Here is a 22,500-nt window from a genome sequence, read left to right as displayed (position 1 = left end):
TAGTGCTTTAATACGATTAGCAGCTAGTGATAGCGAAAGGAAGGAAGATCCGTAGAAAGATAGGAAGTAAAGAAGGGAAGGAGGAAGTAAGGAAGGAAGATGGGAAGGGAGGATGGATGTAAAGAAGAAAGGAAGGTAGAAATGAATTCCCTTACAGGGGTGGGGAACCTTTTTCATTTGAGGGGCCACTTCAAATTCCTACAAGGGTCATAAAAGTCCTCCGAGGGCCGTACTATGAACACAAAGCAGGATTTCCCCATGCAATTTAGGCCATTTATTGACGGTAGACACCTTTAAAACAGTCCCCACCTTCTCTAGGTTCACTGAATATAACTTAATTGCAATGGAAATATAATCTCTAAGATTCCTTTACAAAATATGTCATATTTCATGTGAAGTTGCATAACATCAAAATGATATCGGGGGCCGGATAAAACGCAAACGGCCCTCGAGACATAGGTTCCCCACCCCTGCATTAGAAGATGGTGATCATATTGTGGGTATAGTGGTCAAGGACATTGGGTGGTCTGGTAACCAGCGGCTCTATTGGTCAGCTGCTCAGGTGGCCGTGTGTAAATGTTTAATGAGCTGCTTAATTGGGTGTGATAATGGCCCTGCATCGCTCTAAAGGAGACAGAGATTAATGGATTCCCTATTGTGGAGATACAGTATAATGTAGAATGGGGTATTGGAGAGAGGAGACTTGCACTCAGTATGTCTCTGTATCTGTCTGTCTCTCTCTCTCTCTCTCTCTCCCTCTCTCTCTACCTCTCCCTCTCTCTCTACCTCTCCCCCTCTCTCTCTCTCTCTCTCTCTCTCTCTCTCTCTCTCTCTCTCTCTCTCTCTCTCTGACCTGGAATGCTTAAATCCAATAGATTTTCATGTTCGTATAGCTTGGTTTTGGAAAATAAAAATAAACTGGACGATATGGTCAGAACACTTGTTTGCCGTACAGTTCTGCACACCCTGTATCCTCCTCTACCTCTGTTTCATGCTATTATTTCTTCATCTCTCTCTCACTCTCTCACTCTCTCACTCACTCTCTCACTCTCTCACTCTCTCACTCTCTCACTCACTCACTCACTCACACTCACTCACTCACTCAGTCACTCACACACACACACTCTCTCTCTCTCTCTCTCTCTCTCTCTCTCTCTCTCTCTCTCTCTCTCTCTCTCTCTCTCTCTCTCTCTCATCCCCCACTTCCCAATTCTTTTCTCTTCCACGCCTCTCCCCCTACCCCTTACATTTGTACCGCTGGGCCTAATTTACTGTCCTCCTACAAGACACTTTTAATCTCTCTCATCCTCCTTTTCCACACACACACACACACACACACACACACACACACACACACACACACACACACACACACACACACACACACACACACACACACACACACACACACACACACACACACACACACACACACACACACACATTTCCCAACTCCAGTCTCATCTCATGTACCCCTCTCATCTCCCTTTCTATTCCTCTCCTCGTTATCTGTAGCAGTGGGGTGGGGTGTGTGTGTGTGTGTGTGTGTGTGTGGGTGTGGGTGTGGGTGTGGGTGTGGGTGTGTGTGTGTGTGGGGGGGGGGGTTAATATATACTGTCCATTCTCTGACTCCAGGTCTCTTCTACACCTCTGTCACGTCCTTATCTCTTATCGGTGTTGTACTGGGGGTTCATTTACCATCCCTCCTCCACGCCTCTTCAATCTCTCTCCTACGCTCATCCTCTTTTCCACTGGCTCCGGCTACCACATGGGGGGTCATTTATTGTCCATCCTGTCCAGTAATTTTAATCTCTCTCTCTCTTGCTCTCTGTTTCATGCTATTTCTTCATCTCTAGTCTCAGTGTGTGTGTGTGTGTGTGTGTGTGTGTGTGTGTTTGTCTCTCTCTCTCTCTCTCTCTCTCTCTCTCTCTCTCTCTCTCTCTCTCTCTCTCTCTCTCTCTCTCTCTCTCTCTCTCTCTCTCTCTCTCTCTCTCTCTCTCTCTCTCTCCTCTTCTATGTCCTTCATCTCAAATGAATATAGTCTTTAATGTCCTTCCTGTCATTCAGCATCCCAACTCCCATCCCAACTCCCTCTCTCTCTCTCTCTTCCACATCCCAACTCCCATCCCAACTCCCTCTCTCTCTCTCTTCCACATCCCAACTCCCTCTCTCTCTCTCTCTCTCTCTTCCACATCCCAACTCCCATCCCAACTCCCTCTCTCTCTCTCTTCCACATCCCACTTCTCTCTGCCTCTCCACTTGTACTTCCACACCTCTCCTTCCTCTTTAATCTGTAGCACTGGGGCCTAATTTTCGCTCCATCCATCTAGACATGTTTAGTCTCTCTGATCCTCCTTTCTCACTCCACTACCCTACCCTCCCCCACTCCCTCTCTATCTCTTTCCCAACCCCATCCACGCCACTTGTACTTCTGGGGTTAATTTACTGTCCATCGTGGAGCCATCTTCTATCTATCTTTCCATTCTCTTTCTCTCTCTCCATCTCTCTCTCTCTTTCTCTCTTTCGCTCTCTTTCTTGCTCTATCTCTCCATCTCTCTCTCTCTCTCTTTCTCTCTCTCTCTCTCTCTCTCTCTCTCTCTCTCTCTCTCTCTCTCTCTCTCGTTCCCCTTACTCTTTCTGCAGTACTTCCACATCTCCACATCTCTCCTCTGTCGTTATCTGTAACAGTGAGGCTCATTTACTCTCCATCCTCCAGCCATCTTTAATCCCATCCTCCTCCCTCCTCCCTCCTCCTTCCTCTCTCTCGTTCTTTCCCCTCCTACTATCCCTCTCTACTCTCTCTCTCTCTCTCTCTGTACTTCCATGCGCTCTCCTTCCACGTTCACTGCCACTCGTGATTCCACACCTCTCCTCCGTCATTAAATTGTACCGTTGGGTTTAAAGAGCTGTCCATCCTCTCCTATCCTCGTATCCTCCCTGTTTCTCCCCATTCTCCTTTCCCCTCTACTGTTCGTATTTCCACACCTCTTCGTCCTCGTTAATCTGGACTGCTGAGGGTTCATTTACTGTTCATCCTCGAGCCACCCTCAATCTCCACCACCACCTACACTCTCTCTCTCTCTCTCTCTCTCTCTCTCTCTCTCTCTCTCTCTCTCTCTCTCTCTCTCTCTCTCTCTCTCTCTCTCACACACACACACACACACTGTCCACTTGGAACTTCCTTCCATGCGTCACTCCTCTTTATTCTGTAGCACTGGGGCTAATTTACTGTTCATCCATCTAGCCATTTTTAATCTCTCTCATCCTCTTCTCAGTCCCTCCAGGAAATCGCGATGTTGCGATCGCGTCGTTTTTCGCAACTTCAATGAATTCCCGCGAATTCTGCGCGAGAGCGCAACTTTAACCAATCACCGGGATTTCCCGCAACTTTGAACACTTTGAACCAATCCATGTTGCGCTGACTTAACTGACGTCGACAAACTTCCTTTCAAAAAGGATAATACAATAAAAAATACAATAAAAAAGTAACCTAGCAATCAGTCCCAGCATTACTATGCATGTACAAAGTTGTCGGTGAGGGGGAAAAAACTAATAAATACGAATGTAGGAAACGCCATGTTCTCATTGCGCGTCTGCTCGCATGGTCACAGAAGGGAACATGTATGACTAGTCTGGCATAACCAATAGGCCTACATTTTTAAAATGTGCTAGGCCTACATAAATATATAATTAACACTTCATGACAGTCATCTACATTGCGCCAAGTATAGGGCTCCTACAACAAGATGTTTTCTTTTTTCTACAGCAGTCCACCTGCTGGACCACTTTGGTATTTGACTTGTGCGCATACAGAAGGCAACATTTTCCCTCCGAATTGAGATGCGCAAATGCCTTGTCCACAACAAAGGAGTAATTTCCATCCTTCATTGTGAATGCTGCGTGCGTGCCTGGCCGATATAGTAATCTCTTTCGTGCAAATTGGGCTATGGCTGGATACGAGCACTTGGTGACCGTGGTGACCGTGTCGTCAAATCACTTTCGTTTAACCTGGCGCGGTCAAACGGACAAGGAACACTGAACATGAATAAATCCAGAGCAGACACGTTGGAAAGCTGTGGGAGTAAGTTGGAAAACTACTTTCTGTCTCTCTCTCCTTCTCTCTTCCTTGCGCGATTGACGTGATTGACAGCTGAGACCTCCGTTCTGCAGGCGGTGTTTTATAGCCTAGATAACAATCTCGTCGTCTTTTATATTCACAAGAGCACCAAAATTAATATAATTTCTGAACATTATTCAGCAAGCACCCTTCACAACAGGAAATCTGTGAACTCCATCCTCGTTACATTGAATGATGATCATCAGCCGTTAATTTAAAGCCGGCTGACGGCGCGGGAGAACAAAAAAAAAAACCTAGGCCTATGCCTTCTTTCGAAAGCGACCCCTCCCTCTGCTTTTATTTGTGTTGCTTTTGACAAGCTTGAAAATTAAACGCCGACACAGGCAGGCTATGTGTAAAAGACGACTCACATTAACCAGGATTTCAGTCACAAGAGTTCCTGTCACCACGTAGCCCACCCTCTTCAACTGGCTGGATATGCCCAATTCCGCCCGCCTACTTATAGTTAATTATGTATCCACTATTTAAGTCAGGAATGGATATCGACATGATACGAAGTTTGTATGCTTACAATTTGAAACGGTAATGACATTTAAAACAGAGTCAAACGGCCATAAACAGCATTGTAATGAAGGGTGTCGTAATGGCAGCATGAAAGAAATTGAACTCTTCACGGCATTCTGGCTAAAAACTCACCCTGGCCGCTTCCCTGCTTTGCTTAAGGACCAAAATTATAATATAAAAATGTAAATAATATAAAAACACCAGAGGACTGGAATGTGGCAGTGTTCTTTACTTTCAAGCGTGGGGAAACACATTAAAAATCGCAACAAAAATCGCACCTTTCATTTCATGCCGCAACAAAATCGCAACAACACAGTAAGAAGCTCCGCAACTTTTATCGCGATTTTCTGGAAATCCTCGTGCACCATCTGGCAATTCTGACCGCGATTTTTTGAGAAAATGCCCGCGATTTCCTGGTGGGACTGTCTTCTCTCTTCCACACACACCCTGTCCTTGTTATAGGTAGCAATGGGGTTAAATTACCGTCCAGCCAACTTCTATTTCTCTCCATCCTCCCCAGGCATCTTTAATTCAATCTCTTCTATCCTTTTCTGTCCCTTCAGCTCTTGCTGCTTCAGTTACTCTCTTCTCTTCTCTTCTCTTCTCTTCTCTTCTCTTCTCTTCTCTTCTCTTCTCTTCTCTTCTCTTCTCTTCTTTGTCCTCCCCTCTCACTCTGCTCTCTCCTCCTCTTTCTCTTTCTCTTTCTCTTTCCCTTTTCCCATATCTCTCTCTCTCTCCCTCTCTCTCTCTCTCTCTCTCTCTCTCTCTCTCTCTCTCTCTCTCTCTCTCTCTCTCTCTCTCTCTCTCTTCATCATCATCCAACCATCTTAACTCTCTCCTCTCCATCCTCCAGCCTTGCTGCTTGCTCTCCTCCTCTTCTCTTCCCCTCATTTTCTCCTCCCTCACTTTGTCCCTTCTCCTCCTCCTCCTCCTCCTCCTCCTCCTCCATCTCTTGCCTTTTGTTTCTTTTCTCCTCTTTCACCTCCTCGCATTATATTCTGCCAATTCCGCATCCATTCTATTCCTCCTTCTAATCCTCTCCTCCTTGTGATGTGATTCCACCCCCCCATCTCTCTCCCGAGTGTTTTATGTCTCTCCTCTGTCCACTAAAGATAGGATTTTTTTAGCAAACAAACACACTATTCAAAAATCCACTAGATGGCCACTATTCGAATATTCGAATGTTGTTATCCTTGACTGTAAACTGAACTTGACTGTGGCTGGAGACTAGTGGTGCGCGGGCCGTTGATATTTACAGCCCGCCCCAACCCAACCCATCACGCAGCCAACCCAACCCAACCCGGCCCGAAATATTACACAATGATTTTTAACCCGACCCGACCCGCCCCGCTTATTTTTTGTTTTTGTTTAATAGGCCTAAATAAATGTGTATTTCGATATAGCCTATGGGCATATTAAATAAACATAAATTAAATGTCTGCGGCGGCGCCGAGGGGATGCGTAATGTCCTAGACTGCCAGCTGCGTGTGGCAGCCATTCACCCTTTATTTCCCTCTTGGATCAATAAAGTTAGTCTACATCTTGACCGCAGCACATCCATCTGACGATTGTGGTTTTAATTCCATTTTTCGTTGCCACATCAGACACCTAAGCTCTGTGCGTGCCATATGAATTTACTATGATGTGGGGTGCCAGCCGTGTTGTCTGTGTGCTCATGGCTGTGAGACGTGGTGGGGTCGCCACCTGTTAGGAAGCGCATGGACAGCGCTGTTTCCCTCCCCTTGTTGGAGCTTTTGGATTGTAAATGGAAGGAGAGAAATAAGCGTGCGTGCATGCTGGACTTTGCTATTCCCATGGAAAGATAACTAATTTCACAGAATTGCTGTATAGCCAATTGTTATTAAATAAACACTTGGAGATAAAATGCATTTTAGAAGGCTACATGCAAAAGTGACAACGATAGCGAAAGCGAATAGCCTACCTCAACAGCCGAGGTTACGACGTTCAGGCTCTCCTGCTTTTAACACTCGGGGATACAAATAGGCTATTCAAGTTTTTTCCAATAGCCCTGAAGTATTCCTCATCTCGCGCCTTGACCAATTATTCGACATAGTCGGTTGTCTCTTTGCAAGACTGTCATGAACAGACATGAACATAAATTATTTTCCTTTCGAACCATTCACCAGCATCTGAAGTAGGCAACCGCTCAGTAGAGCTCCTTTGATGAATGCAAGACCAACAGTTCTCTGCTAATAGCCTATGATTTGAGGATGAAGTAGCCACTCGCCTATTTTCGATATGCTGGATGACAAAACCATGTAGGCTATAAACGTGTCTTTTTTGTATTGATTTTAAAACTCAACCGATGGTGGTCAATGCAAAATGTTACCGATACGCAGACTGAGAGGCGCGAGCTTCACATGCATTTGAAGCGCGTTGAGTTGTGGTGCATATCAGGCCATAGCCTATGGAAACATCCTGGGTTGGGGCAAACTTAAAAGCAGGGCATATTCGTAACGTTTACCTCGCCAGATATGCATCATAACGTTAAGCCCGCGATGGGGAAAATGCGCGTTACTCGCAAGGCTGGAACACTTCACCTTGTGAAAGTTACGTCTCGCTATAGGAGCAGAACACCTTCGGGGGCTGAACGCAAGCGCATTCATAAAGGACAGAGAAAGCAAAACGGATTAAATAGCCATAGTCTTTGGAGACTGCTATAAAATAATAGATTGAGTCCTGTGGTTCGGTTGTTGTCAGTGTGCTTTTTTTTATTTCAACTGCTTAAATAGCTTAATGTTCAACAATCAATGTCCACCACCATTAAGCTAAAATATTTAGACGGCTTGCTTCTCTTTGAGTCGAGAGCGGGGCACGAGAGAGCGAGAGCTTCATGTGAGTCCACGCTATAGTGATGCGCGGGAACTAGAATCAGAAGGAGAGCGAGAGCTCCACATTGGCTGCTTGCTTGCATTCTGGTTCTGTGCGCAGGGGGAGAGAGCAAGCACATGTGCATACGCCGTCAATTGGCATTCTACTGTCTCGGATGTGCGCTGATGTTAACAGTGTAATTAGTGTAATTATGACGACTGTCTGTGATCTGACCCGACCCGACCGCAACCCGTGGATTCTTAAGAACATAACGGCCCGACCCACCCGCCCCGCAGGCTAACCCGAAGGCCCCGCTGGGTTCGGGCCGGCCCGCGCATCACTACTGGAGACTTTCTGACATTCATGTTGAAAATGAAAGACTATCCTTTTCTATTTGGAGGGTAAATGTAGAAATTCAATGAAACTTTGCACTAATCTTCATTGTCACTCAACACAGTGATGGAGGCCCATACAGAATTTTGATGTGGGTTCTGCATTTCAATGACAGTGGATTTCGAGACCAACATTTCGAATACTCGATATACTCGATATACTCGAATATTCTAAATTCAAACGTACATCAAATATTTGAGTGTTCCAAAATCGAGTCCCATCCCTACTAGGGATGTAAATAAAATCGAAATGTATCGATGTATCGGAAGTATCGGCCGGCGATTTAATAGAATCGCATTGTATCGTGGGGCATTCTTAAGAATCGAAAATAATCGAATCGCTGGCCCCTGTGCAATTACCTAGCTCCATAACACAATAGTAGTGGAAAAATAATTGGAAAAAATCGAATCGAACCGAATCGCATCGTATCGTGGGGAATTCTTAAGTATTGAAAAAAAATCGAATCCCTGATTTAAGAAATCGATACTGTATCGTATCGTCATGAAGGCTGTGATTTCCACCCCTAATCCCTACCTCCTACCCCCCTCGTTTCTGTCTTTCGTTTTTTGCTACCGACCTCGTTTCTGGAATCCCCCTCATATTTCCACTTATCCCATTACAGTCCCCCCTCCCCCTCCCCCCTCTCTTCTCTCTCTCCCTGAACCCAGAGGCGATTCTAGGGTCAGGTGGGGCCCCAAGCGAAAATGCATAAGAATGAACATTTGAACCAAAATCATCACTACTGTAGTACAGTGTGGGCTGTTATTCACTATCTAGGGGCTTGGGGGCCCCAAGCGGCTGCCTGCCTTGCCTGGTGGCAAGATGCGCCTCTGCCTGCACCACACCCCTCCTCCCCCTCTTCTCTCTCTGCCTGCACCACACACCTCCTCCCTCTCTTCTCTCTCTGCCTGCACCACACCCCTCCTCCCTCTCTTCTCTCTCTCCCTGCACCACACCCCTCCTCCCTCTCTTCTCTCTCTCCCTACACCACACCCCTCCTCCCTCTCTTCTCTCTCTCCCTGCACCACACCCCTCCTCCCTCTCTTCTCTCTCTCCCTGCACCACACACCTCCTCCCTCTCTTCTCTCTCTCCCTGCACCACACCCCTCCTCCCTCTCTTCTCTCTCTCCCTGCACCACACCCCTCCTCCCTCTCTTCTCTCTCTCCCTGCACCACACCCCTCCTCCCTCTCTTCTCTCTCTCCCTGCACCACACCCCTCCTCCCTCTCTTCTCTCTCTCCCTGCACCAGCCTCATGTCCAATCTTGTTTTCCCCACTTCTCTCTTTCATCTCAATCCCCTGTTCTCTCGTTCATCTGTTTTCCCCTCCTTCTCTCGTTCTCCCCTCATTTCCTCACCCCTTCTCTCCTGATCTTGCACTCTGTCTCATCATGCCCATCCTCATCCCCCCTTCCCTGCCCAGTTTCCTCTTTCAGCTCAATCCCATGTTCTCTCTTTCCTCTGTGTTCCTTTTCACCTGCTTTCTCTCTCTCTCTCTTTCTCAGTATACTTTGTATGATGACAATACAGGCTTTCTATTCTATTCTATTCTATTCTATTCTATTCTGCTCTCTCTCTCTCTCTCTCTCTCTCTCTCTCTCTCTCTCTCTCTCTCTCTCTCTCTCTCTCTCTCTCGTCTCTGTTCCTTAACTGCAACTCTCTGCATCCTGTCTCTCCTCGTCTCTTCTCGTCTTTCTTGATCCTTTCATTTTATTTTCTTCTTTGTTCCTCTACCCCTCGTTCAGTGACATCTATTTTACTTTCTCCATCCTCTCTCTTCTCTTCTCTTCTCTTCTCTGTTCTTCTTTCTTCTCTTCTCTTCTCTTCTCTTCTCTTCTCTTCTCTTCTCGTCTCTTCTCTTCTCTTCTCTTCTCTTCTCTTCTCCATCCTCTCTCTTCTTCTCTTCTCTTCTCTTATCTCTCTCTTCTCTTCTCTTTCCTATTCTTCTCTTCTCTTCTCTTCTCTTCTCTTCTCTTCTCTTCTCTTCTCTTCTCTTCTCTTCTCTTCTCTTCTCTTGTCTTCTCTTCTCTTCTCTTCTCTTCTCTTCTCCATCCTCTCTCTTCTTCACTTCTCTTCTCTTCTCCTCTCTTCTCTCCTCCTCCCTTCCATTTTCAACTCTTCTCTTCTCATCTGTGCCTTTGTCATTTTTCCCAAATGTAGTCTTTCATTTGTCCCCCCCTTTCATTCTTCTCTCTTTTCCTGGAAACATCCCATGTCTCATCATGTTCTCTCTCTCTCTCTCTCTCTCTCTCTCTCTCTCTCTCTCTCTCTCTCTCTCTCTCTCTCTCTCTCTCTCTCTCTCTCTCTCTCTCTCTCTCTCTCTCTCTCATATTTATCCCGACACTCCCCCTTCTGCCCAGTTTTTTTTCTTTTCATCTTAATCCTATGTTCTCTCTTTCATCTCACTTTTCCTCCCTCTCTCTTTCTCCCTCTCTCTTTCTCCCTCTCTCTTTCTCTCTCTCTCTCTCTCTCTCTCTCTCTCTCTCTCTCTCTCTCTCTCTCTCTCTCTCCATCTCTCCTGATCCCTTCTTTCTGTGTGTCCTTCATGCCTCATGCTCCAGGGTTGTTGGCACAGACAAGGGAGGAGAGGAGAGGGATGACGAGTAAACACACACACACACACACACACACACACACACACACACACACACACACACACACACACACAGGAGAGGGATGAAGAGTAAACACACACACACACACACACACACACCACAGACGCAGACACACATACGCAGACACACACACAACAACACAAACACAAACACACACAGACAGCTGTAAACATGTGCCAAATGTGCAGGATTTCTGTGCTGTTGTTGCCAGTGGTGTTTGCTTATGGAATTGGGGGCTTGGCAAAAGAGATACACACACACACACACACACACACACACACACACACACACACACACACACACACACACACACACACACACCACAGACGCAGACACACATACGCAGACACACACACAACAACACAAACACAAACACACACACAGCTGTAAACATGTGCCAAATGTGCAGGATTTCTGTGCTGTTGTTGCCAGTGGTGTTTGCTTATGGAACTGGGGGCTTGGCAAAAGAGATACACACACACACACACACACACACACACACACACACACATGCAGACAAACATACACGCAGACAAACACGAACATACACACACACACACTTATTGGCACATACGGACACTTATTGGCTTGGCACATGCATACACACACAGACACACACACACACACACACACACACACACACACACACACACACACACACACACACACACACTTATTGTCATGGCACATGCATACACTCATACACGGACACAGACGCACAGCACACACACACACACACACACACACACACACACACACACACTTATTGGCACGTACAGACACTTATTGGCGTGGCACATGCATTCACGCACACACACACACACACACACACACACACACACACACACACACACTTATTGTCATGGCACATGCATACACACACACACACACACACACACACACACACACACACACTTATTGGCACGTACAGACACTTATTGGCGTGGCACATGCATTCACACACACACACACACACGTATTGGCGCATGCGAACACTTATTGGCGTGGCACATGCATTCACACATACACACACACACACACGGACAACACAGATGCCTCTACAGAACAAGATGTGTCTAAAGAACAAACACGAAACACGTACACACATGCTAGCATGCACTTATTGACATGCATACACACACACGCACGCACACACACACACGCACACACACACACAGACACACACACACACACACACACACACACACACACACACACACACACACACACACACAGAAACTCTGCACACACACACACACAGAAACTCTGCACACACACACACACACACACACACACCTGCACACACACACACACACACACACACACACACACACACACACACACACACACCTGCACACACACACACACACACCTGCACACACACACACACAACTCTGCACACACACAAGCACATACACACACACACACACACACACACACACACACACACACACACACACACACACACACACACACACACACACACACACACACACACATCTGTACACACACACAGTGACTTATTGGCAGTGTAACTAGCTAAACTGTTGAAGCATCCAGTTTCCATATTCATTCCCTCCAACATGTAGTGCAGTAACAAGCTGGTTATTCATGACTCTGTGCTGCCAACCTCCCCCACAAACAATTACCTTGGTGTGCCTGCATGCATGTGTGTGTGCGTGCATACATGTGTGTCTGTGCGTGTGCGTGTGTGTGTGCGTGCGTGTGTGTATGCTGGGAACACCCCCCATAAAACAATTACCCTGTCTGCCACCCTCTAACTCGTGTGTGTGTATGTGCGTGTGTGCGTGTGTGTGTGTGTGTGTGTGTGTGCGTGTGTGTGTGTGTGCGTGTGTGCGTGTGTGCGTGCGTGCGTGCGTGCGTGCGTGCGTGTGTGCGTGCGTGCGTGCGTGCGTGTGTCTGTACATTTCATGGGCGTTGTTGGGAATTCGTGGCAGTGTGTGTGAGCTTGCAGTGAGCCTCTTCACCCATAGATTTATGCAGGGTACTGGCCAGTTGTGTAGTGTGTGTGTGTGTAACGACGTATCAAACTAGTCAAAGGGTGCGTGCGTGCGTGCGTGCGTGCGTGCGTGCGTGCGTGCGTGCGGCACAAAAAGACATTAGATCTGCACTGGGGCCAACTGTGCGTGTTGGACCAGTTTGTGTGTCTTTGCCTCGGCAGGCTCTTCCCACATTCTGTTTCTTTCTGCAGTGTGTTTCATATGCAACATCTGTGTGCGTGTGTGTGTATGTGTTTGCTTGGCTTGCTGCGTGTGTGTGTTTGTGTGTTTGTTTGGCTTGCTGGGTGTGTGTTTTGTGTGACAGAACTGTAATTGGTACAGGGATTCAGGAAGCGTTTTTCCCTCTTGTCTCCCTCCTGTCTCCTTTCTAATGTTTAATTCAGCTCCACACATCTTCTCCCACAACCACAACCTCAACACAACCTCTCCAGACAATACAACCACAACCACAACACAACCACGACACAATCTCCCCACAACCACAACCTCAACACAACCACGGCACAATCTCCCCACAACCACAACACACCTACAACACAACCTCTCCATAACTACAACACAACCTCCCCTCAATACAACCACAACCTCCCCACAACCACAACACACCTACAACACAACCTCTCCATAACTACAACACAACCTCTCCAGACAATACAACCACAACACAACCTCTCCACAACCACAACACAACCTCAACACAACCACGGCACAACCTCCCCACAACCACAACACACCTACAACACAACCTCTCCATAACTACAACACAACCTCTCCAGACAATACGACACAACCTCCCCACAACCACAACACAACCTACAACACAACCTCTCCAGACAATACAACCACAACACAACGTCTTCACACAACCTCTCCACAACCACAACACAACGTCTTCACATCCACAACACAATCTCCCCATAACCACAACACACCACAACCTCTCCATAACTACAGCACAACCTCCCCACAACCACAGCACAGCCATAACCGCAACACAGCACAACCTCAACCTCAACACAACCACAACACAATCTCCCCATAACCTCAACACACCTACAACACAACCTCTCCATAACTACAACACAACCTCCCCTCAATACAACCACAACCTCCTCACAACCACAACCTCCCCATAACCTCCCCACAACAACAACACAACCACAACACAACTTCCCCTCAATACAACCTCAACACAACTACAACCTCCCCACAACCACAACACAACCTCTCCACAACCACAACACAACCTCTCCACAACTACAATTGTAATTTTTCTCCCACAACCAGTCCACCATCATCGCATATCTTTCCACACCACACCCGCAACCACTGCACAGACAGCCTCCCCACAAACACCCCACGACCACCCTCTCACCCAGCCCAATCCCACCCTTATCACATCTTCTCCCACAACCACACAACTACTACTCTGATGTTTAATTCAGCTCCATACATCTTCAACCTACCAGACCCCCTAACCACCACCTCTCTCTCTCTCTTTCTTTCTCTCTCTCTCTCTCTATCTCTCTCTCTCTCTCTCTCTCTCTCTCTCTCTCTCTCTCTCCCTCTCTCTCTCTCTCTCAGTGTGAGGAGGAGGAGCGAGGTGTGTTTAGTCAACTTTTTGTTGGGTTCAGCCAAACTTGCAATTTGGAAGACACGGAAGAATAAGATGTTGGGGATGGGTTCCTGTGACCCAGTGGAGGTCTTCAAGGGCTTGGTGGATACCCGGGTGAAAATTGAATATGCATACTACAAGTTGGTTGATGACATGGACTGCTTTACGGACACATGGGGGGTGGGGGAGGTGGTATGTCACATTGCAGCCAAGTTGCGGCCTGACATTGTAACACCTTTGACAATGAGTCAATAAAGGACTGGTTAAATCTCTCTCTCTCTCTCTCTCTCTCTCTCTCTCTCTCTCTCTCTCTCTCTCTCTCTCTCTCTCTCTCTCTCTCTCTCTCTCTTTCTGTGTCTGTCCCGAACTGCAACAGTGTGTTGACTCTTCTTTTACCTCACCATCCCCTTCCGTTCATACCCCTCTCTCCCTCTTTTTTTATGATCCCCCATTTCTCATCTCCACCTGATTAGAATAAACATGTAGATCTACCGTTGGGACGTACGTACCGTACGCACGCCGCATCCCCTAGACAGATCAATCTTCAAGGCTCAAAGCTCTTGTTTTATTTTCCCTGTGATCTTTTTATAGAGAGAATCCTTCAGATGTGTTTCATGTCTTTCTCTCTCTCTGTGGAATGCCACAGTGTGGTGTCAATGTGTTGTCTCTGGTGTTTCATTGATGGTATAATTCAATTCTGTGCCTTTCTCTGATGAATCAACTCTTATCTCTTCCTCTGTTCCCTTCCCACTTCCTTTCACCTTTGAACTGTGACCTCTCGTTTAAACGGCAGTTTCCCGTCCCTTTCAAACAAGCCTTGTTCGGCCTGACCCTTTATTTTAGAGAGCAAATTCAATTTTTTAAATGACCAATGAGCATTGTCGGTTGGGTTGATTAACAGTTAGAATTCTTTTTAGAATTCTTTTGATTGAAAGTCAAACGCAAAGAGCCGGCGGTGTCAGCCTATCAGCGCTTGTTCTCAGCATTACTAAGGTATGCCTCCAGAAATCTGGGGCGGAAGTATTCTCCCTGATCAGTCGTGGATGCTTCAAAACAGTTGAATGGAATACAGGAGAAGCCCGCTGTCGGTATACTACATATCAGTGATGCTATCGTTTCATTGATAACAAACCGACTTTGAAATCACTGCTGAGAAAAAATCATCATTAAACACGGTGTATAACAAGAGGAGGGACAAACAATGTGTCTCCATTGTTTCATTGATAACAAACAAGCTCTGTTTCTCTCTCTCTCCTCTTCTTCTTCTTTTCCACAGACCACACTTCCTCACTTCTTCAGATCCTCCCTACCCTTCACCTTTGACCCCGTTGGCGTTGCCTGACCCCCTGGTGACCCCGCTCCGCCATGTCTACGCTGGTGTTCCCGTCTCGCGCTGGAGGCGGAGATGAGAAGATGGAGAAGCTGACTCAAGAGGAAATCATGGCCAGCACACGGCTGGTGGCCCAGGGACTGGAGGCACTCAAGGTAGGATTACATTACACGACACTACACTACACTGGCAATGGATAGAGCACAGTAGAGTAGAACATAGAATAAAATAGAATAGAATAGAATAGAATAGAATAGAATAGAAGCTGACCCAGGGGGGAGATCATGGCCAGTCAGCACACGGCTGGTGGCCCAGGGACTGGAGGCACTCAAGGTATTACACTACATTACATTACTACACTACATTACATTACATTACACTACATTACATTACATTACACTACATTACATTACATTACACTACACTACACTACATTACATTACACTCAAGGTAGGATTACATTACACTACTTTACACTGGCATTGAATAGAACACCGTAGAGTAGACTAGAATAGAATAGAATAGAATAGAATGGAATAGAATAGAATAGAAGCTGACTCAGGAGGAGATCATGGCCAGCACACAGCTCGTAGCCCAGGGAGGCACTCAAGGTACACTTACGGTACATTGCATTACACTACATTACATTGCACTACTTACTACTACATAGAATACTGTAGAATAGAATAGCATAAAATAGAATAGAATAGAATAGAATAGAATAGAATCATGGCCAGTGCACAGCTGGTGTGCATATTTAAGTTTTTTTTACTTTCTATATTTTCCTTTGAGGGTTTGAGTTAATGTTTCAATTGCATTGTACAGGTTAATAGTTAAGATTAAATGTGGAAAAAAAATTGAAATTATTTGGGTTGTTTCACATCACAAAAACCTGGCATTGCAACAGGAGGATGTAGACTTTTTGGTAACACTTTAATAATGGATGCAAAAAAAGCTTTTTAAATACTTAATAAATAATTAACTATTGATGAACAAAACATTAACAAATGATTGTAAATGACTAGGAAATGTTAACAAATGTTTGTAAATGACTAGGAAATGTTATGTTAATATCTTAAATGTATCAAACATTTACAAATTGCTTGTAAATGAATAAAATACTCTATTAACAGGGTTCGTACGGTCATGAAAAACCTGGAAAAGTTATGGAATTTAAAAAATCAAATTTCCAGGCCTGGAAAAGTTATGGAAAACGTTTTTTTGGTCAAAAGTTTTGGAAAAGTCATGGAAATCTATCTAGTGTTTCATCAATTATCTTTATGAACTTGATGCCACGCAAAATATAGTTCTAAATGTAGTTCTAAATAGCCATGAGTTGTCGTAGAAATGTTGTCTTGCGCAGTTTGCGCATGCATAACCCTTTGTTGCCAAATTGAGTGTTTTTCAAATAAGGCAGGTTGTAGTGGCTCCACGCGGTTTTCATGCATTTTTTGTGCTGGAAATCAGTCACATCTGGCAACCGTAATTCTCATAACGCACGAGCTAGATATGCGAGGCGTGGTGAGAGAGCTGAGTTCTAAACTTCTAATAATAATGTTACGGCTTGCCGCGAAATGTAACTTCAACAACGCATGGCTTTCAAAAGATTATCAACAAATGGCTAACAAAAGGAGGACGAACATTTTGATGTGTCCGATATGTGTGAAGTGCGCCACTTGTCAGCCACCTGAAGGGCAAGATACAGCGTTCCCTCCAGCTACTAACAGGTTAGCAATTAAAAACGTTTTAGCGATATATTTAGCGGTTCCACTAAAGTTAATGCCAAAAGGAATACAACCCTAAGACATGTTTAAACCGCTAATTTGCCGGATAGAGCTCCAAGTGAACCTTTTATGTTTTCGGTAAGCCCCGACATATTGATATTGAGAAGCTAAGGTGCACCTGCGACTGAGTTGGTTAATGAAATCTGTACAGTAGGCTATGTGTGGATGACCGCGAGCCAAACAATTGTCAGTGTCGGCATGGCGCTTTTGAAATATAAGCGGCAGCGCCAAAAGAGTTTGAAAAGTTTTGTGGCTTTATTTCAAATCAGTCAGATAGCAACACAAAATGATGCTCACTGTCGCATCTCGTTGAGTGGGCGTCACACTTTGCCACGAGCAGTGCACTCTTTCCACCTTTTTTGACTCCATCAACGACCACAACAAATGACAACAAACATTCTTACAGGCGCTTTGGACTGTTGTGCTTAGGCAGGTGTAGAGGTAGACTCAATGTTTTCTAAATTACTTGGGCAGGATGAGCATCTACCTCCAAAGTTGTCTTCATAATGATTTCACGACCTTATTTCCTATTGGCCTATTCATTTCCATTTCTTACTCAAGGCCTATACCAGAAGTGAATAATAGGCCTATAAATAGGCTTACAATATTAGTGAATAATATAATTAATATACCAGTAATACAACATATAGTATAATGGCAGCAGCCTGTAGTGAAACATAGCCTATAGTATGAATATATTTACATATTTATAATATAGGCTATGAAATATAATATGCCCCACCCTGCACGCCAGCGATTGGTCATTGTTTTTTTTTGGTCCTGGAAATTTAGTAAAAGGTTTTGGAAAAGTCATGGAAAAGTCATGGAAAAAAATAGGTGAAAAAGTGTATGAACCCTGATTATAAGGTAGGTAAAATCTTGTATTATTTGGAGATATTTTATAAAGCATTTATAAAACTTAGTTAATGATAAAAACATGTGTTAATGTTTTGTTCATCATTAGTAAAGTATTTACTAAGTCTTTACTAAGCAGACATTATTATAAAGTGTTGCCACATTTTTATAGCCATTGTACACTCCAAAATGAACCAAATACCTCAATTTGTGATCAAAGTGCAAGATAGTCCTTGTGCACAAGCCCTAAGCAATGCAGGTGCAGGTGTGAGGCAGGAGAAGGTGAATCAATGAACAAAATTCAAGAGACACCGCACACTGCTTACTTTTCTTAACTTTATATCTCTGAGCGAACAACGCGTTTCGCCCAATGCGTCATCAGGTTCGCTCAGAGAAATAAAGTTAAGAAAAGTAAGCAGTGTGCGGTGTCTCTTGAATTTTGTTCATTGATTCACCTCAATTGGTGACTCCCTCGGCAGAGCGAGCACAACGCCATCCTGCACAGCCTGCTGGAGACCATCAAGTGCCTGAAGAAGGACGAGGAGGCCAGCCTGGTGCACGAGAAGAGCAGCCTCCTGAGGAAGAGCGTGGAGATGATCGAGCTGGGACTCGGAGAGGCACAGGTGAGGAAGGAGGAGAGAGAGAGAGAGATGGTGTGTGTGAAAGTGAGTGAGAGAGAGAAAGAGAGCTGGTGTGTGTGTGTGTGTTTGTGTGTGTGTGTGTAAGGAGGCAAGCCAAGTCCATGAGTGGAGCAGCCTCCTGAGGAAGAGTGTGGAGATGATCGAGCTGGGACTCGGAGAGGCACAGGTAGGGTGGCCAGACGTCCTCCTTTAGGGAGGACCGTCCTCCTTTTCAGTGCCTTGTCCGGCGTAAGGGCCAAAACATACCAAGGCGGAACGGAACAGTCGCAGGACGAACGCGGTCTTTCTGCTTAGTTTCGGCCGGCGTGTTTTTCTCTCCCTTTCACACTGACAGCGTCGGCGTGTGCGGCCAGTCCGGTTCAAAACCCTCCCCACAGCCAAAGCTAGCATGCTACTCTGCCATTCATTTGAATGAGACACCGCCGGTCGCCGGTGTGAAAAATACGCTCGAGTTCTATTTTCCAAATGCAGCGCGGTGCGGAGCCGGCTCCCGTGCTGCTGACGCTCGACTACCGCCGGTTGGTGTGTAAGGACAGATATGTTTTTCACAGACGCCGATAAAAAATGCGGCCGTTCCTCGCCGCTTTACTGCCCTGGTGTGTAAGACCCCTAAGGCACAGCATTAAGCCGGACAAAAATGCATTAAAATGCATGAAATTGCATCTAAATAACACACATTTGTGGGGGGGGACCCCCAAACCCCCCCTCCTAAAACATGTCCTCCTTTTTCCTGTCACGGACATGGTCACCCTAGGCACAGGTGAGGAAGGAGGAGAGAGAGAGAGAGATGGTGTGTGAAAGGGAGAGAGAGAGAGATGGTGTGCGTGAAAGTGAGTGAGAGAGAGAAAGAGAGCGTGTGTGTGTGTGTGTGTGTGTGTGTGTGTGTGTGTGTGTGTGTGTGTGTGTGTGTGTGTGTGTGTGTGTGTGTGTGTGTGTGTGTGTGTGTGTGTGTGTGTGTGTGTGTGAGAGTGAACCGATACAGGTTAGGTGCTTCAGCTAATGTCTACATTGATCGCTAGAATGGACCAAAAATGTTGAGAGAGAGAGAGAGAGAGAGAGAGAGAGAGAGAGAGAGAGAGAGAGAGAGAGAGAGAGAGAGAGAGAGAAAAGAGACTTTCAGGGAGTGAAAGGGGAGGGAGGAGGGACCTGCACAAAAAACAAGCGAGGGACACATTTAAAGGGAAAGAAATAGATAAAGAGGTTGATGAGAAGCTAGTTCTATCTTTACTTTTATCGTACTCCACATATTTTGACAACACTGTCAACCTGACATTTGTCAGTTCATTAATTTGGGTCATTCGTTCAATATTGTTTTGAATTTTTATTATAAATTATATTATTTCATTTCATTTAAAGGGAAAGAAATAGATAAAGAGGTTGATGAGAAGCTACTTTGGGAGTGTAATGACTGTGCGAGACGGCAAGACAGGAAGTGAGAAACGAGAGGGATACAGAAAGAAAAAATGCAGAGATGGAGCAAGAATATAAAGGGATTGATGAGAGTGAGAGGGTGACGAAGAAATTATGGCAATTGCTAGTGCCAGCTGTAAGAGAGTGCAACACTAAGCGAGAAAAGAGAGGGAAACAGAGAGAGAGAGAGAGAGAGGGAGAGAGAGAGAGAGAGAGAGAGAGAGAGAGAGAGAGAGAGAGAATGAATCAGAGAGAAGATGACAATTGCTAGCTGGAGAGTATGGCTGTAATGGCTATTATGGCTATTCTCCAGAGATGTTTTGATGTACTTCCGCAACAGCCCTTACTATATAATCTTCCCAGAGATTAGAGTGATTCACACAGCCATTAAGTGAGCAGCTGCTCGGTGGATATGAGGGGACGACTTGCTTAATGATACGTCTGTGACAGTGGCGGCTACAGACTTTTAAAACAGGGGAAGCCCATTTTACGTGTTCAGGGGTGAATTTCTCAAAGCCAAAGTTGCTTACTACATTAGCTACTTTGTTGTTTTCAATGCATTTTTCCATTGGCAACTACCGAAGTTGCTAACAGGCTAAGAACTTCTCTCTTTTGAGAAACTCACCCCGGGGTTGTAGTCAAGCCATCCCAAAGTAGAGGGTTTCATGGTGGCGTATTCTTGAAAAAGGTAACATTTGTGAATAGGCAGCATGAATTCTGGAAACTACTAAAAATATTACACAGTGCACCCAAACTATAAGCTAAGCCTTGAACACACACCCAGGTGGATAGGCTATATTTTAATCGATAACACAGGGCCCAACACTCAATTGATAACGCTCTCTTAGCCACTCAACTTGAACCAAATGCACATGTCTGTGAACGTTCGGATTCAGTCAGTGCATGGAAAGTAGTACGAGGAGAATAAACCATAAGATGACTCGTGTGTGTGTGTGTGTGTGTGTGTGTGTGTGTGTGTGTGTGTGTGTGTGTGTGTGTGTGTGTGTGTGCGTGCACGTGTGTGCGTGCGTGTGTGTGTGTTAATGGTCTACTCATGTGACCTCTTTGTGGCATGACGATGGGTGTTGTTAAATCTTTTGTCAACTCTCTTCTATGCTGTTTTATTCTATTTATTCTATTACATTTCTATTTCTATTGCACTCAGGAAGTGCTGAAGGCTTTTTGGAGTCGGGCATTGTGTGCATAATGGAGTCAGAATAGTTTTTTTTAACAATACAAAGTTCTATCTTTATTTCTACTCTTACTTCTATCGTACTCCACATATTTTGACTACACTGTCAACCTGACATTTGTCAGTCATTCGATCAATATTGTTTTGAATTTTTATTATAAATTATATTATTTCATTCTTTTCCAATTCTACTGTCTCCAAATGTAAACTTTGGAACTTCAAAAAATGAAAAAGATGAATTCTACTCTATAATTTCAAACTGTACCTCTCCCAACTTCCGTTCCCCCTCCGCAGGTGATGATGGCGCTGTTAACCTGACAATTTTCAGTTCTATTCATTTATTTATTCAATGTTGTTATGAATTTCATTATAAAGTGCATTATCAATTCTGCTGTTTACAAATCTAAAATTTGAAACTGGATGAATTCTTCAACAGTTCAAAGTTCCATGCACAGCTCCTAGGTGCTGGTATATGCAGGAATGTTCAATACTTCAAAAGAAAGAAGTCTACCGCACACTTTCTTGACTTTATGCTCGTTTTATTAGAGCGAACAACGCGTTTCGCCTCAGTGCGTCATCAGGCTCGCTCAGGTATTGATGGTACTGGATGAATTCTTCTCTATCATTTCACATTCTAATCTCTCCCGACTTGCATTCCCCCTCCGCAGGTGATGATGGCGCTGTCGAGCCACCTGAGCGCGGTGGAGTCGGAGAAGCAGAAGCTGCGCGCGCAGGTGCGGCGGCTGTGCCAGGAGAACCAATGGCTGCGCGACGAGCTGGCCAACACCCAGCAGAAGCTGCAGAAGAGCGAGCAGAGCGTGGCCCAGCTGGAGGAGGAGAAGAAACACCTGGAGTTCATGAACCAGCTCAAGAAGTACGACCAGGACGTCTCGCCCACGGTAAGGAGAATACAGGCGTATGCAGTACACACACACTCTCTCACACACACACACACACACACACACACACACACACACACACACACACACACACACACACACACACACACATTAAAGTAGAGCTGTAAGGCAGAGCAGAGCGTGGCCCAGCTGGAAGAGGAGAAGAAGCACCTGGAGTTCATGAACCAGCTCAAGAAGTACGACCAGGACGTCTCACTGAGGGTACACATGCTTGGTATACAGTATACGGCATCTCACAAAAGGGAGCACAC

General features: G+C 45.4%; 1 protein-coding gene across 4 annotated transcripts in view; it reads left to right on the top strand.

Annotated features, from left to right (window-relative positions):
- LOC134448030 (kinesin light chain 1-like) overlaps positions 1–22,500 on the top strand; it is a 129,027-nt gene that overhangs the window by 41,248 nt on the left and 65,279 nt on the right. For 2 of the 4 annotated variants that reach the window (XM_063197791.1, XM_063197814.1), the window contains exons 2-4: positions 15,394–15,602; positions 18,566–18,709; positions 21,998–22,228. In XM_063197791.1, coding sequence (XP_063053861.1) covers positions 15,483–15,602; positions 18,566–18,709; positions 21,998–22,228 — 495 coding nt within the window. In that variant the 5' untranslated portion in view covers positions 15,394–15,482. Of the gene's footprint in view, positions 1–15,393; positions 15,603–15,747; positions 15,781–18,565; positions 18,710–18,841; positions 18,894–21,997; positions 22,229–22,500 lie in introns of those variants that run through there. The other 2 variants (XM_063197798.1, XM_063197807.1) reach the window with 2 other exon arrangements.

Source organism: Engraulis encrasicolus, chromosome 1 (genome assembly GCF_034702125.1).
Source record: "Engraulis encrasicolus isolate BLACKSEA-1 chromosome 1, IST_EnEncr_1.0, whole genome shotgun sequence".
NCBI lineage: Eukaryota > Metazoa > Chordata > Actinopteri > Clupeiformes > Engraulidae > Engraulis > Engraulis encrasicolus.
Note: the sequence above shows the minus strand (reverse complement) of the source record. Positions and strands in the feature narration are given on the sequence as shown.